At 42.5% G+C, this 13,698-nt stretch overlaps 1 protein-coding gene across 1 annotated transcript in view; it reads right to left on the bottom strand.

The window, feature by feature from the left end:
• Window positions 1-13,270, bottom strand: part of LOC117770307 (growth factor receptor-bound protein 10-like) — a 42,469-nt gene extending 29,199 nt beyond the window's left edge. Inside the window, exons 1-3 of the mRNA XM_034599613.1 lie at window positions 12,790-13,270; window positions 10,038-10,145; window positions 3,637-3,730 (exon numbers count right to left, since the gene is read on the bottom strand). Coding sequence (XP_034455504.1) covers window positions 3,637-3,730; window positions 10,038-10,088 — 145 coding nt within the window. The 5' untranslated portion in view covers window positions 10,089-10,145; window positions 12,790-13,270. The remainder of the gene's footprint in view (window positions 1-3,636; window positions 3,731-10,037; window positions 10,146-12,789) is intronic.
• Window positions 13,271-13,698: the final 428 nt, after the last annotated feature.

The following is a 13,698-nucleotide window of genomic DNA, read 5'->3' as shown; positions in this document are numbered from 1 at the left end:
TTTGAGTAACTGTCTCGACAACTAACAGATGGATTGACAGAATTTGGCACAGCGCTTCATGTTTCCCTCAGATGAGTTGTAATAACATTGTTCCCCTTTTCATCTTCTACTTTTCCTTCATAATTGTGTTGACATTGCAGTTTGTCCAATAATTTGATTTCAGTTAGACAACTCACGTTTAAATGTTTATTGCAACAGTAGCACATGTCAGTGTTTGGCAGCTGGGCTCCGACTTAATCACTCCCCCAGATATGATGACATAGATATGTTGGGAGTGATGAGTCAAACAGACTTCAGTTTGAGCATATTAACATCATCAGTGTGAGCAGATTAGCATCATCAGTGTGCGCATGTTAGCATCGTCAGTGTGAGCATGTTAGCATTGTCAGTGTGATCGTCCACTTCCTCCTACTTTTAAGAAATGAAGCCAAAATATCCAGGATACAAACTCTGCACATTTGCAGCAAGAGTTTGGGAGTACAGGAAAATATAAGCATTTGAACTTGTGTTAAGAATGTATACATATATATATATATATATATATATACACACACAATGCTTTTCCAAGTGCAAGGAAGGCAGTGAGTTTCACGGTTAGGGTCATTAGGGTTAGGGTCATTAAATATCTGTGCAAAAAAAGACAAAAAACTTGTTATAAATATTTGATGTGCACAAATAGGAAGATCCTTTTTTGTCTAAATGACTGCCAGTTTGAAAGTTTTCTCTCATAGAGCGCGTCTCTATTGCAGCTCCACATTGTGATTCAGGCTGATAAGTCGACTGGAGTTTTCCTCTCCCTCCTGCTGTTGCCCACTTGGCCGCGGCTGTTGGCTTCAGTCGAGGAAGCCAGAGGACGTATAGCATAAATATATCCTCTCCTCCCTCTCCAACTGTGACTTTGAAAGTAGAAGAAATGTATGGGCTGCATCTGAAGACAAAACCTACCATACAAAAGTGGCCAAATCCTTCCTGCAAGATCCCAGAATACACTGAATGAGCGCTCTCTGTCCCTGGCCACAACAACCTACAATCATCGATCTCTGACAGCAGTCAAGAGGTCAGAAAACAGAGCTGGACGTTCAGGTTTTCCGGGGCAAATTGCAACCACGTTCTTTTATGGACAATAAAAATATATATACTCCATTCAGCATTTAAATCCCTTTAAGTACATTTTGAACAACTACTCAGAACTCAATGCTCTATACTTGCATTGTATTTGTGTTATTAATTAGTTCATAGTTTGCTTTGTGCGCAATAATCTGAAAGTTAAACTAGTTGGGTCTTGGATTTCTCCAAACATTAGATGTTAATATGTGTGTAATAATATTTTCTCCTAATAATCATTGTTGTGATGCAAGTTACTCTAAACTTTAGAGTAAGCTGTAGGCTTTAGAGTCTAAAAAATCCAACTACCAGTAACAACCAGCACAAGTCTGTGGTTTCACCAAGCAGCTCAATGAATTACCTCTATTGAAGTGAAGCAGGGCAACGCTGGGGGAGAGTGCACAAATCAAACAAGAGGCTTCATAATAAAAATTATGAGCAGAACACTAAATCTGGGAAAGTACATTTGCTGGCGTGCATGCAAGGCAACAGATGAGTAGGAGGCAACACCCACAATGCTCGCTTGATCTCTTTTGTGGTGCAGGAAATCAGCCCTCTCAAAATAAATCATATGCCCCTCTATAAGTGTGTGCAGGGGAAAACTTCTCTTGACTCAAGAAATTGCATGCAGGTGACAGCATCAAAACAAAACACGTCACCAGATCACTAGAAAGACAGGAGTGGCATAAATGAAGGGCAGGTAACATGAGCCGTGGTCTAAATATACAACACATCCATCAGAGTGGTTGATGTGATATTTCTGTGTAGTGCAAAGTCAGAAGGAAACAATAGCTGGGTGACTTTGGCTTGGTCACTGAAGACATCCGTCAGTTCTTATATGGAAAACTGCTTTTGTTGACGATTGGTGGCTACACATGTCCGTTTGAAAACAATGAAGTCATTTTCCAGACTTCCTCTTGCATGTTTAATACTACACTGACATTTGCAATTTAAGACATTTAGTTACAAAAGTAGAACAAAGTTGTGTGTCTGTGCCTCTAGTATCATCAGCCTGTGGTCTACTCCAGTTCAGTCTATAAGTTATTTATTATCATGGATTGTAAATGTACTTTTCCTTTTCCACTCAACCTGAGTCAACAACGTCTACTTCGGTTCGTGCTTTTCCATTTCCCAGGTTAGGTTCACAACCACCAAGTGGATTTTAAATCGCTGCAATCAGTTTTTCTTTTTATGAGTAGGTAAAGGAAGTCGTGTCAGAGCAGGACATTTTCCACGAGTGAAAAAGAAAGTCACAGCACTATATTTAGTGGAAACATTCACTCTGAAAAAAATTATATATTATATATGGGCAAAACAATGGGCCTCTCATCCACATGCAAACAGTGTTTTAAGTCGCTAAAACTGAATCTTTACAAACCTTCCAACGTGCCGATTTTCAACAACTCCATTTTTTGTGTACGTGAGCGTTTGGGAAATGATGATGATGAAGGATGCTATACAGCAGTCGACAGGAGACTAAGCTCACTGAGGCTGCTCTAGTATTTGACAGATCATTGATGGACGTTTTATCGCCACATGCTGGCCCAGTGTGCTTGTTTGAGCGTTTGAAGTCATTTTGTGTTCTTGACATGATGGAGATATTTTTTCATGTGGATTATTTTTTTTAAATGGAGGAAATAATATCAGTTAAAAAAACTATCTGAAGTGGTGCAGACAACGAGGAATACGATCTAGTAATTTCTGAGAAAAAGACAAGACTGGACGCTACCAAATAATCTCTTCCTAGAAGTACTCAAAACTGGAGTACAATTACACTCTTCACTCTTGGGTTGTCACTGCCGCTGTGCAAGTATGAACCTGCATACCTCCACATCTGCCCCTCAGACCATTTACTATTAACTCTGGTCTCCAACGCTGAGTGACCTACAGCCCTCCACCCCACACCCACTCACCCCAATCATGTGGAGCCATGTTTACAATACTCTCACACGAGCATGACCGCCACACATCACCAGAGCAGACAAGCCGCTGAACAACCCTGCACCCATAGGGAGAAGGAGGAAAAAAAAGAGAGGTTGAGGAGAGTGAATTTAAAACCTCTCCTCTCCTTGGGTTGGCTCTTTTCCAAAAGGATTCCCAAGATTTTCCATGATAGTTGAAGGGGTTTCTGGGAATCCATTGGAAGCAGGCTGATGCGTGTGTATGTGTATTGCGAGGAGGGGGGTGAGAAAAAAGTGCTGAGCAGTGCTAAAAAAGGGGGGAGGGAGGGTAACACACTTTAGCACTTGTCTATATCCTCTCCATCTGGAAAGCAGAGCCTGCAGTGATGGAGGGAGACAATGTCCTAGATGGAGAGGGAGATAGAGAGAGAGGGAGATTTCTAGGAAGACAGGAAGAGCATTTAATGACCCAGCAAATAGATTTTGGGTTGTAGAGGTCCCATTAAAAAACTGACGAAAAGGGGAAAAGCACATGGAGAGAATGGTTGTGTCACCGAGAGAAGATTAAAGATATAGATACTGAGGATAAACAAACTAAATACATGTACATAAGAGAGATGAGGAGAGTTACCATGGTGATGTGGCAAATTTTGATTGGCTGAATGCTGGAAGCCTGGAACAATCAGCTCCTCAGGCCGGCGAGAGGAAGTGTGGTCCATGCTTTCCTGTTGAAAAAAGAGAGAGACTGTCCGGTAAAAGACATTCAGTGGGATTAAAACACTTCAGACATTTTGGTAAAGAGTGAGACAACATCATATTTTCACAGGGTTCAGAAGGTCAGACAAAGGGTGGCTCTTTTGTGTCTACTCTCGAGGAAACATCAGGCTTCAAGTTCAGAGACCAGTCACCCTTTGACCCTGTGGCATCGACCTTTCCCTTCCTCCCTTCCTCCCTTTCTCCCTTTCTTCCTTTCTCTCTCTCTCTCTCAGACACTCACACGTTCATACATATGTGTTGTCTCAAACTCTCAGGTACTCATTAAAAAAACAACTATAAATCATTTTTAGAGCGAAAAAACCTACTAGTTCTGGCAAACGTATACAATCTCACATGTCTGGAGATACACGCACATGCTGCCAAGTTCCTCACACATTGTCTAATTTAAAGCAGCCCTGAGGCAAGAAAGCTGTAGAGGAGAAAGAAAGGGAAAAAAGCCAACCAAATTTTCAATCTTCCCTTTTCCAGGAAAAAGAAGAACGCGGAAGCATTGCTTCCAGGAACTGCTCATGGTCAGAGGTCCTGCTGTGCATGTATGCACACACACACACACGCATGCACGCAGACACACACACTCATTTCGAAAACATCCATAAATGCCCGGAGAAAGATTTAGGGCTCTGAGAAACAGCCAAAAGCTTTCTAAGGAAGGCAACTTGCCTGCAGGGCTGTGGGCTGACAGAGAAAGTCTGCAGGCTTCAGCTCGAGCAGACAAGCTGAGATACAACAACTTACCTACAAAACCCCCTCTCACATATAATATACCTTACTCATCATGTGACAGACTGCATGTCTGCCAACATGCAAACACTACTGTGATGTCACTGTGACACTGTGACTACGACAGTCTCAACTGGTTGCTAGGCAATAGCTCAGAGCCGAGAAACAGTCCACATAATTTCGTTAAACAGCAATTGTCTTTTACTTGCAAATAAAAAAAGTTAAAAAAAAGTCTGTGCAGTAGCAATCGGTGAATAAAGCCGCAGTAGCGAGGGCCCTGTTCATACACATACTCGACAAATCCAGAGTCAGCATCAGCTGTCAATCATGATCTTTTACAACATTTTTAAAAGCATCAAATAATTGATTAAAACCAAATTTGTCGTAAAAATAAACACTTGGACATAAGTGTGATAAGTACTAACTTGATAAAAACCAATTTGCGAAAATAAAGGTATTTAACATATACTTTCATTTTTTAGTTTGGTCCACCACCCATCCACTAACATGAAGGAGACAGGATGTATTACCTATCCTGCAGCAAACCACTAGGTGGCGATCAAGATGCTTTGGCTTGACTTTTGGGGAGCTGTCATCTTTATAGACAGTCTATATGTTGTTAGTTAATGTGCTTAAGAGAGGTGAATTTAGTTAGATGGAGCCAGGCAAGGTCCCTTTTCCCGTTCCCTTAGTTTATGCTAGGCTAAGCTAACCTAGCTGCTGGTGAATGTAAGGAAGTACAAATCCATTCACCAAAGAGTCTAACTATGAGGTGTTAGCCTGTATGACATGGAAATGTGCATAATATTATGCAAAAATGCCTTATGTTATGACGGAATGCATCAATTGAGGTGTAAGAATCATACAGTTGCACAGTGTAAGTTTGGACTGTGTGTAAAGTTGGACACAGGACAGTGTCCTGGTTCAAGTAACAGATATCAGTAGCAGCACTGTAAGTATATAGCTACAAGTAAACGCAGAGACAACCACCTCCCCTCTGCAGCACCGGGGCAGTGAAAGATTGACTTTACAAGCTACACTCCCATAAAAACCTCATCTTGACCTCCCCATAATCCTCTGACTCTATAGTCTGAAGAGCTCACCGATGCTTCCTCTGCAGTCAATAGGAGGTTAAGTGACAAGAAATCCAAATTTGAACGTCAAGACTCCCTTTCTTAAAAAAGGGTATTGGTTTCTCAGTAAATGTATTTTCCAGATGTGGACTGTTTTGCACAATTTGCCGAAAAGCCAATAGTCATAAACAGCATTCTTGATATTGCTAGTCTTATGGGTATACAGTAAGCTGTACAGTACTTAAAGGGAGGTTTTCTTCTTAAAGTTTTAGTGGATGGTGACCTTCAGTCTTCTGTCTTAAGTTTCACAAGCGCATGATTCAAACTATCTTTTTATGTAACCTTTGGGAGAATTTCTCTGACATCTTCAATTTATTGTTTTAAGTTCGTCACTGGCGCAAAACATTTATAGTTTTATGATGTAATGTTTTTAACGTGTATGACGTGTTTGCATTCAGGAGTGCAACCATTGGTCAAAAAACTAGAAACATCTGGTATCCACCTAATTCAGTGTCAGCAAAGTACAGTGAGTACGATACTTGCTGCTCTAAAGAGTTGTGCTGCTATGCCACAGGCGGAGGACAGGCTCAGGTTATCTCCATGATGGCCTTCATGAAGGTGGCAATAAAGTTTACATCAACAACCTGTCAATTACCAGAGAAGAACTGTGGTTCTACTGTGGTAATATTGGTTGAGGCAGATGTCTGTTAATGTGATGCAGTGATGCTAAATTTACCTGCAAACTTGCAATTAGAACTAGCAGAGCTAACCAAACGTAGAGAGACCAGAATACAGCCGCCATTGTTGTCTTTGTTTCTGACACAAGCTCGTGACAAAAAGCAGTGACGTAAGCTGTGACGTCATCGTTTCCCAAACACTCCGTTTTACATAAACACACGGATACACAGAAACCAGAGTTTTTGAAAATCTGAACTCTGGAAGGCGTTTATAAGAATCTTAGTTTTAGTGACTTAAAACACTGATTGCGTGTGTCGACGAAAGACCCAAACACAGAGGAAAAAGTTTGTTTTGCAAAATATCTGCATTAATGTGGACAGGGGCTTGGATGATGACACATCATATGTTTTAGGGGAGGTAAAACCTCAATGGGCATCATGTGGACGCGTGATTTGATGCGTCTGGACAAGAGGCCAAAGCGCAGAGGAATATTTCCATTTGCAATATATCTGCATTGTTTTGGAAAGGCCGTAAGTTTAATACTTTTGGGACCTTTGCCAAGGAATCCATTCAATAGATGTTAAAAATATTTCCGTCATAGTCAAAGGTGCAGACAGACCAACACATTAATTCTTATAAATTACAGGCTGGAGACAAACTCCTTTGAATGGAGGTTAGCAATACTTCTGTTTCTGAAGGACAGGAACTGGTGCTTTGTATCTTGGACAATATGTCGTCTTACAAACATACTTTTAGGATATTCTGGTGAATTAACTACAGTCTGTGCTTAATTCAACTTTTGGAGTGCTGGCTTGAAAGATGTTATCTACTCCTGCTATTTTTTTTCCTCGCTCACTTGGATTCCCTGTCCCACTGTATTGTTATGGTGATTTCCAGACTGTATCTGCTCTTAAAACAAGCGTGAAAAGGAGGAGTCTTCTTGATTTTCTTCGATTTCACTGCATATGTTTCTAGAGGAAAACTTTGGCCAGTTGTTTCGATCAGCTTGACATATTAGGGTTACTCTTTTGCACTGATTGATATCCTGGAACTACTCTTGGCACCTCTTTCATCATGAGCAAACTTCTCAAAACCTCTAAAGCTTATAGCCCACAGCATTGACATCTAGGCATTTCAACATACTTTCTCTCTTGAGCATCATACTTCCTCGAAAGCACAAGCACAAGCCCATTGCAGTGGTGACTGCTGCTTAAAGCTGCTGTCCTCTGACCTCCAAGAACAGGAAGAAAGAGCTACAGTTTATGTTCTCTGAGGGAACAGGCATGTTCAGCACCGCTGGCACAAATCCTGATGTTCGGGGGAGAGGATCTGTTAAACACTTCATTCTTTCCGCTCTTCTGATTGGTTAAAGTCATAACTCAGTTGAGCTTCGAGTCTGTGGTTCCTCAGTACTCTGTGGTGCAATCGCTCGGCCATCAACAAACGCACACTCATACAGGACATATGGAGATGGAAGGAAAAAGAGAGAGAAGGAAAACGAGGGTTGGTGGCTGCTTCCTCAGAGACGTCTCTGGCACAAAACCATGGTTCTCACTGAGATAGATACACACACACACACACACACACACACACACACTTTGGAGACATGCCTGGAATGCTGCCCAGATTCCCAAACATGCACGGTGTTATGTATAGTGTTATGTAAGTATGCAGAAAAGAGCTAATTTGCTCCTTATCTATACACTAAACCTACAGTCACTGCTCACAGAGAGAGACTCCATGGGGGGTGTGTGTGTGTGTGTGTGTGTGTGTGTGTGTGTGTGTGTGTGTGTGTGTGTGTGTGTGTGTGTGTTTGCCATGCTGTGTCATGTCAACTGGCAAGCTTTACATAACACACACACACACACACACACACACACACACACACACACACACACACACACACACACACACACACACACACACACACACACACACACACACACACACACACACACACACACACAGCAATGTTGTAACCCACTTCTCTCCCTCCAGCCATCAAACTGTTTTTTTCTTTGGATGCAGGGTGGAGGAATGTTGTTTTCTATGGGGATTCAATTCACTATTCACTGCAGCCTTACTGGTGCAAAAACCCTTGAATCCTGGAAGCTAACGTGAACCAATCTAACTTAATGTCAGTTCAACAGGGGCTCAGCGGTCCCACGGTTCGGGTTAGCGGGGAGCTGCATTTTTGTACCGCCGTTAAGAGGGATAAGGCAGCTGAGGCTACGTCACCTCCGTCGTCCCATTAGTCCCAGTAAGACGTCACACAATCAATCGCATCCTTTCAGAGCCCACAGCTTGTTATTGCTGTTTGTTTAGTGCCCTATTTATAGAAATCCACGGTGCTCTTTAGCCAAATTCTTTAGGTTACTGGAGGGTTGGAGAGTAGAAAATCCAAGCTGACAAACAAAGGGCTCATTCTGCAGGAGTTGGACAGTGGATGTGGGTCCGTTGTGTTGCCGCAATGCCATATTTCACCTGACTAGACTGGGAGTCATTCACTGTGAAGCAAGTAAACTCAAAGCCACTGTACTTAGAGAGAGAGGGAGGTTTGGATAACCATACTTTACAGCTATACTACATATGTACTAATCAATATTTGTATTAACAATGCTTTAATGTCTGCAATCTGGAGGGTGTTGGTCATACAGAGAATTACTACCAACACTGAGGCTTTAGCATCTTTTAGCTTCTACAAATCCAACCTGCAAATTAACTGTTTGGTTCCTAAAGCTCCCGTCAACCAAGCCACGGCCATCAAAGTCAGAGACAGGCAAGAACCATACATTTCAGGTACGCCAGCCAATTCTTTCATTCAGACCCAATTAAATGATTGGCTGGCGTACCTTGTTGGTCATGTTTATTACAGTCCTGTGAGGGTCATAGGCACCAGCTTTTTACTTTTTATTCATTGATGGCTATCGGGATGTGAAAAGGAATTCAACAAATGAGATCAAAAGTGTTTTTTGAAACAACTGACAAACCCAACATGAAATATATTGGCATTCCAAATTAATGCTTACTAAGCTCTGTCTGCTGATTATATGAATCGACCATTTGCGTTAGATACAATTGTTAAAAAAAAATGTTTTAATATGTTAATGTTGTTTTATTATATTATATTATATTATATTATATTATAACATTTCACCAGTTCATGACTGAGATGAGGGGAAATGGTGATACTGCTACAAGGTTGTTCAATGTAGCAAGTACACAAGCACTTAGCTAACTAAATAGCTAACTTAGCTTCCATCTGAATTTTGCTGGGTTCACAACTTGTTAATTTGACTAAATGTTACTAATACTTTGTGTAGGGATAATAAGAAAGTGCTATTAAATAAAAAAACTAACATTTGATGAACCAAGGCATAATCCTATTTACTTAGCTCACACAAAGTATGCTTTGGCATTAGCAGGCACGCATGACAGCGTTATCTACTAAAAACACAGATGAATTGTGAACAATGAGGACCACATTGATCAAGGATTACTGACATTTTGACTTGTCAGAAACTAATTAAAATAATATTGGAAGGATTATCATTGTGTATGTTGGCTCACAAATACAGGAGCTGAATGGACGGGAGCTATTATTAGAAGTTATGAACTAAACTTGCACTTTTCCTCATATAACAAGTCAGAATATCCAGAATGAAAGACATTTACTGTCCTTACATGAGCTTTTCTGTTGCCCGAAAACAGAAAAGCTCATTACTTTGACGTATTCTTTACGCTACTGACCAGCACACCTACAGGCGAGACACCAAATATTTACCTGGTAGTTTGGGTGACGTAAGAAGTAGTCAGGACATCCCGCTAAGGCCATGGTGTTCCTTCAGTGTTCCCTCTGTAGGGAAGGACACCCACTGGTCTCACCAGCACCCTGCACATGAAGGGAGGATACAGCACAGAAAACCGATTGAAAAAGAGGAAAGAAAGCTACCTATCCCTGAAATAACACATACATTTACTCCCTAAAGTTGCTGTTGCATCTGCACCATTATTGGTTTGTAAAACCTACAGAAAAAAAGACAAAACCCCTAAATCTGACACTCTTCCAAAGAAAAAACAAAAGCCTGCATGTGTGAATGAGTGTGCATGCATGGATGAACATGTGCACACCGAATCCAATGTAAACACAGCCATTGTGTACAACACACACACACACAAGTCAGTTCCCAAACAAAGCCTGGGGCTTAAGACTAAATAGGACACCCTCTCTCTCCTCTCAGCACATGACCACTCTCCACCTGCGGGACTGATGGACAAGGCAAACAGGGGGAGAGAGAGGGAGAGAGAGAGAGAGGGGGAGGGAGGGAGGGGGAGAGGATTTCTGAAGGAACTTGAAATAGGAGTCGGCTATTTCCACTGCATTGTGCAGCATTGTCTGCTGTGAGTAAGCAGGGGGAAGCTGTGCATATGTGTGTTTGGAAAGAGGATACACACACTGCAGTAATGTTCAGCTCTACTGATGTAATCTATTTATTTCCCAGTGTTATTGATTAAAGGGACAATATTGATGCATTCTAGAGTTTTAAATACAATTTGCGGCTACACCCCAAAACTCATGCCAAACACTATGATATCAAGATAAATGTGTCCCTCTGCCCTGTAGCTGAAATGTTATTTTTGGAGCAGGACTTTCAATCCCTTTTTTACCTTTAAAATCAATTTTGAATGGAAAGTCCTATCCTCGCTTATTTTCCAGATCACCATAAAAATCGAATCCATTGGTCCCTTTCAGAACTACTATCTGCCCACCAAATTTCACGGGAAGCAGCGTTAAGATTTTGGAGACGTCCACCTCATAAACTTTTCTCTCAAGATTCGCAAAAAATAAGAAAACACTCAATAGAGGAAGAACTGATTTGATAAGATGGATATTTCTGCAGCCCTCAAGTGCTGCAACTGATACTGCTTCCGACAAAAGGTTCGGCAAAGTGAATCTACACACACGCAGACACACACACACACACACACACACACTCACACTCACCGAGCTGCATCTCTCTCACTAAATAGCTCCTCTCACTCTTTGACTCTGCTGGTTTCTCTTCACTTTCACTCCCAGCGTGTCTCCATTGTACAGGTCATTATATAACAGATATCAGATGGTTCAAACAATATCTCTTCCTCCTTCTCCTCCCCCTCCTCTCCTCCCCCTCTCTTTTCACCCCACTAATTACTGTTTCCACTGGGGCTCTGCTATCTTTAGGTTGCTCTGCTGACTGAGAATGTGTGTTTAAATGTGTGTGTGTGTGTGTGTGTGTGTGCAACTGTGTGCAAACGCTGAAAAGACAGCCTCTCTCCGCTGCTGGTAATTGCACACTTTTTTTCCCCTACTGTGACCGGTTTTGTATCTCATGTTCTTGCGTATGGCTTAAGTGTGTGTTCACACCAATCAAAGCGCTGGGCAAAAGGGCAAGCAGGGCAGATCATATGTGCGGCTAATAAGCCTGAAAGCAAAGCCAAATCTCAGAGTGCTTGACATTTGCTGACATTTGTGGTTCCTGCTGAAGAGAAAGGGAGTAATTCAGCTTTACTGGTCATACGGGGAGATCTAGAGAATTAAATGGATCAGGAAGCAACTTAATAATGCCACATGTGTGAGTGTGAGTGTGTATGTGTGTGTTTGTGGATATAATACGCGCACTCCTACTTTTTTTTCCGAGGACTCAGATGCTGACATGGAGAGCTTTTTTTCCCCCCCGGCAGATTATTGCTGTACTTTCTCATCAAGAGAGGAAAGAGAAACAGCAGCCTCTCGGAACATGCAGCACCTGTGCATTAACACACAGTATTAGTGTGCCACTATCCCAGCTATAAAGGCCCGGATGACACCTGATCCTAAAAGGACCTGCAGTCTTCTTTGTGCATCAGCAAGGAGAGAAGGGAAGGAGGAAGTTTAGCAGTGTGCAGAGATTAGCCCACATTAAGTCACAGCTAATGGAGCTTTATGACAGACCATCAGCACACACACGTATACACACTCGGGCAGCTTATCCTCCTTGAAAGTTGGATTTAGTGGCGGAAACAGGTACAGTGAGGGGATGACAGTCACCGCAGATGCTTCTTAACTCCAGCGGAGCATCTACAAGTGAATGGTGTGTGTTTGTGTGTGTAATAAGAGTTTTTTGATGTGTCCCATCACACCATCAGCAACAGTGTCTAAATGTGACTGCAGTGAGGTAGTGTTAAAAATAGCTTCATGCTCTGTAAACAATAACACATTTACTTCCAGAGACACACACACTCTGTACCCTTTAAATGACACTGTCCCCCATGAGCCGTGGTACCTGCAGGAGTTTGACAACATTCTCAGAGGTGTGCACAGTGACTGTGTGAAGCCATGGCTGAAAAAAAATAAAAAACTCTTACCTCTGAAATGAAAATGAGTTTAGAAATATTCCCGTGCGTAGTACGCTTCTATAGACTGATATTGAGTTAGAACACATACATCTGAGACTGAGACAGCAGCTCCACACACACACACACACACACACACACGAATAAACCAAAGTGCTTACGGGTAATGAAAGGGCAGCTCCAGGACTCAGTGGCTCGGGGGATCGTGTCCAGGACGCACGACGCAGCAGCCGGCGCGCTCCTTCGACTGTCCTCGTCTGGACCCTCCACACAAAACTGCTTCAACCCCCCCCCCCCAAAAAAACTACTCCCTCCGTCCGCTGATCTGTTGTCTTCACCTTGTCCCCCCACCCCCAACCCGGAGTGCCGTCCCTGCACACACACACACGCACACATATACACACACACACACACACACACACACACACACACACTTGTTCGCACACCCAACACTTGCACGCGTCCACTGACGCACACATGCACTGGTCTCTCCCCCTGCACTTCCCCGACCAGCTGACACTTCTCGCTCTGTCTCTGCACACACACACACACACACACACACACAAACACACGCACGCACGCACGCACGCACCCTTACATGCACACACACATACAAGCAGGCGCTCTCTCTCTCTCCCCCCCCCCCCTCTCTCTCTCTCTCTCCCTGTCTCTCTCACTGAAGGAAACCTCCTCTCTCCGCCCCGCCCTATTCACAACAGTACACTGCAAAAAGTGACCCCCTCTTTCCTTTTTTTTTTTCAAGTTGGAGGTCAGTAAGCATATCTGATAATAACCAAAAACAAGTCCGAAAATAAAGAGTACAAATTTGTATATATCCCTGAAGACTAACTTTTCTTGTAGTTGCTATACTCTCCTTTACATTTACTTTTTGAGTTCACTTTTTAAAAGGGAAAAATAGCTGTGGAGGCTTGCATCTTTTGCAGCGGTCCAGACCTGACTTTAACCCTTCCAGCAGAAGGAGGCCTCCACATGCCTGGACTCTGAGCTAAAGTGAAAGCCATTAGTGTCACCCCATCTATCTGGTGTCACTGCTGCAGGTCTGCACCGTG

This window comes from Hippoglossus hippoglossus, chromosome 11, assembly GCF_009819705.1.
Source record: "Hippoglossus hippoglossus isolate fHipHip1 chromosome 11, fHipHip1.pri, whole genome shotgun sequence".
Taxonomy (NCBI): domain Eukaryota; kingdom Metazoa; phylum Chordata; class Actinopteri; order Pleuronectiformes; family Pleuronectidae; genus Hippoglossus; species Hippoglossus hippoglossus.
Note: the sequence above shows the minus strand (reverse complement) of the source record. Positions and strands in the feature narration are given on the sequence as shown.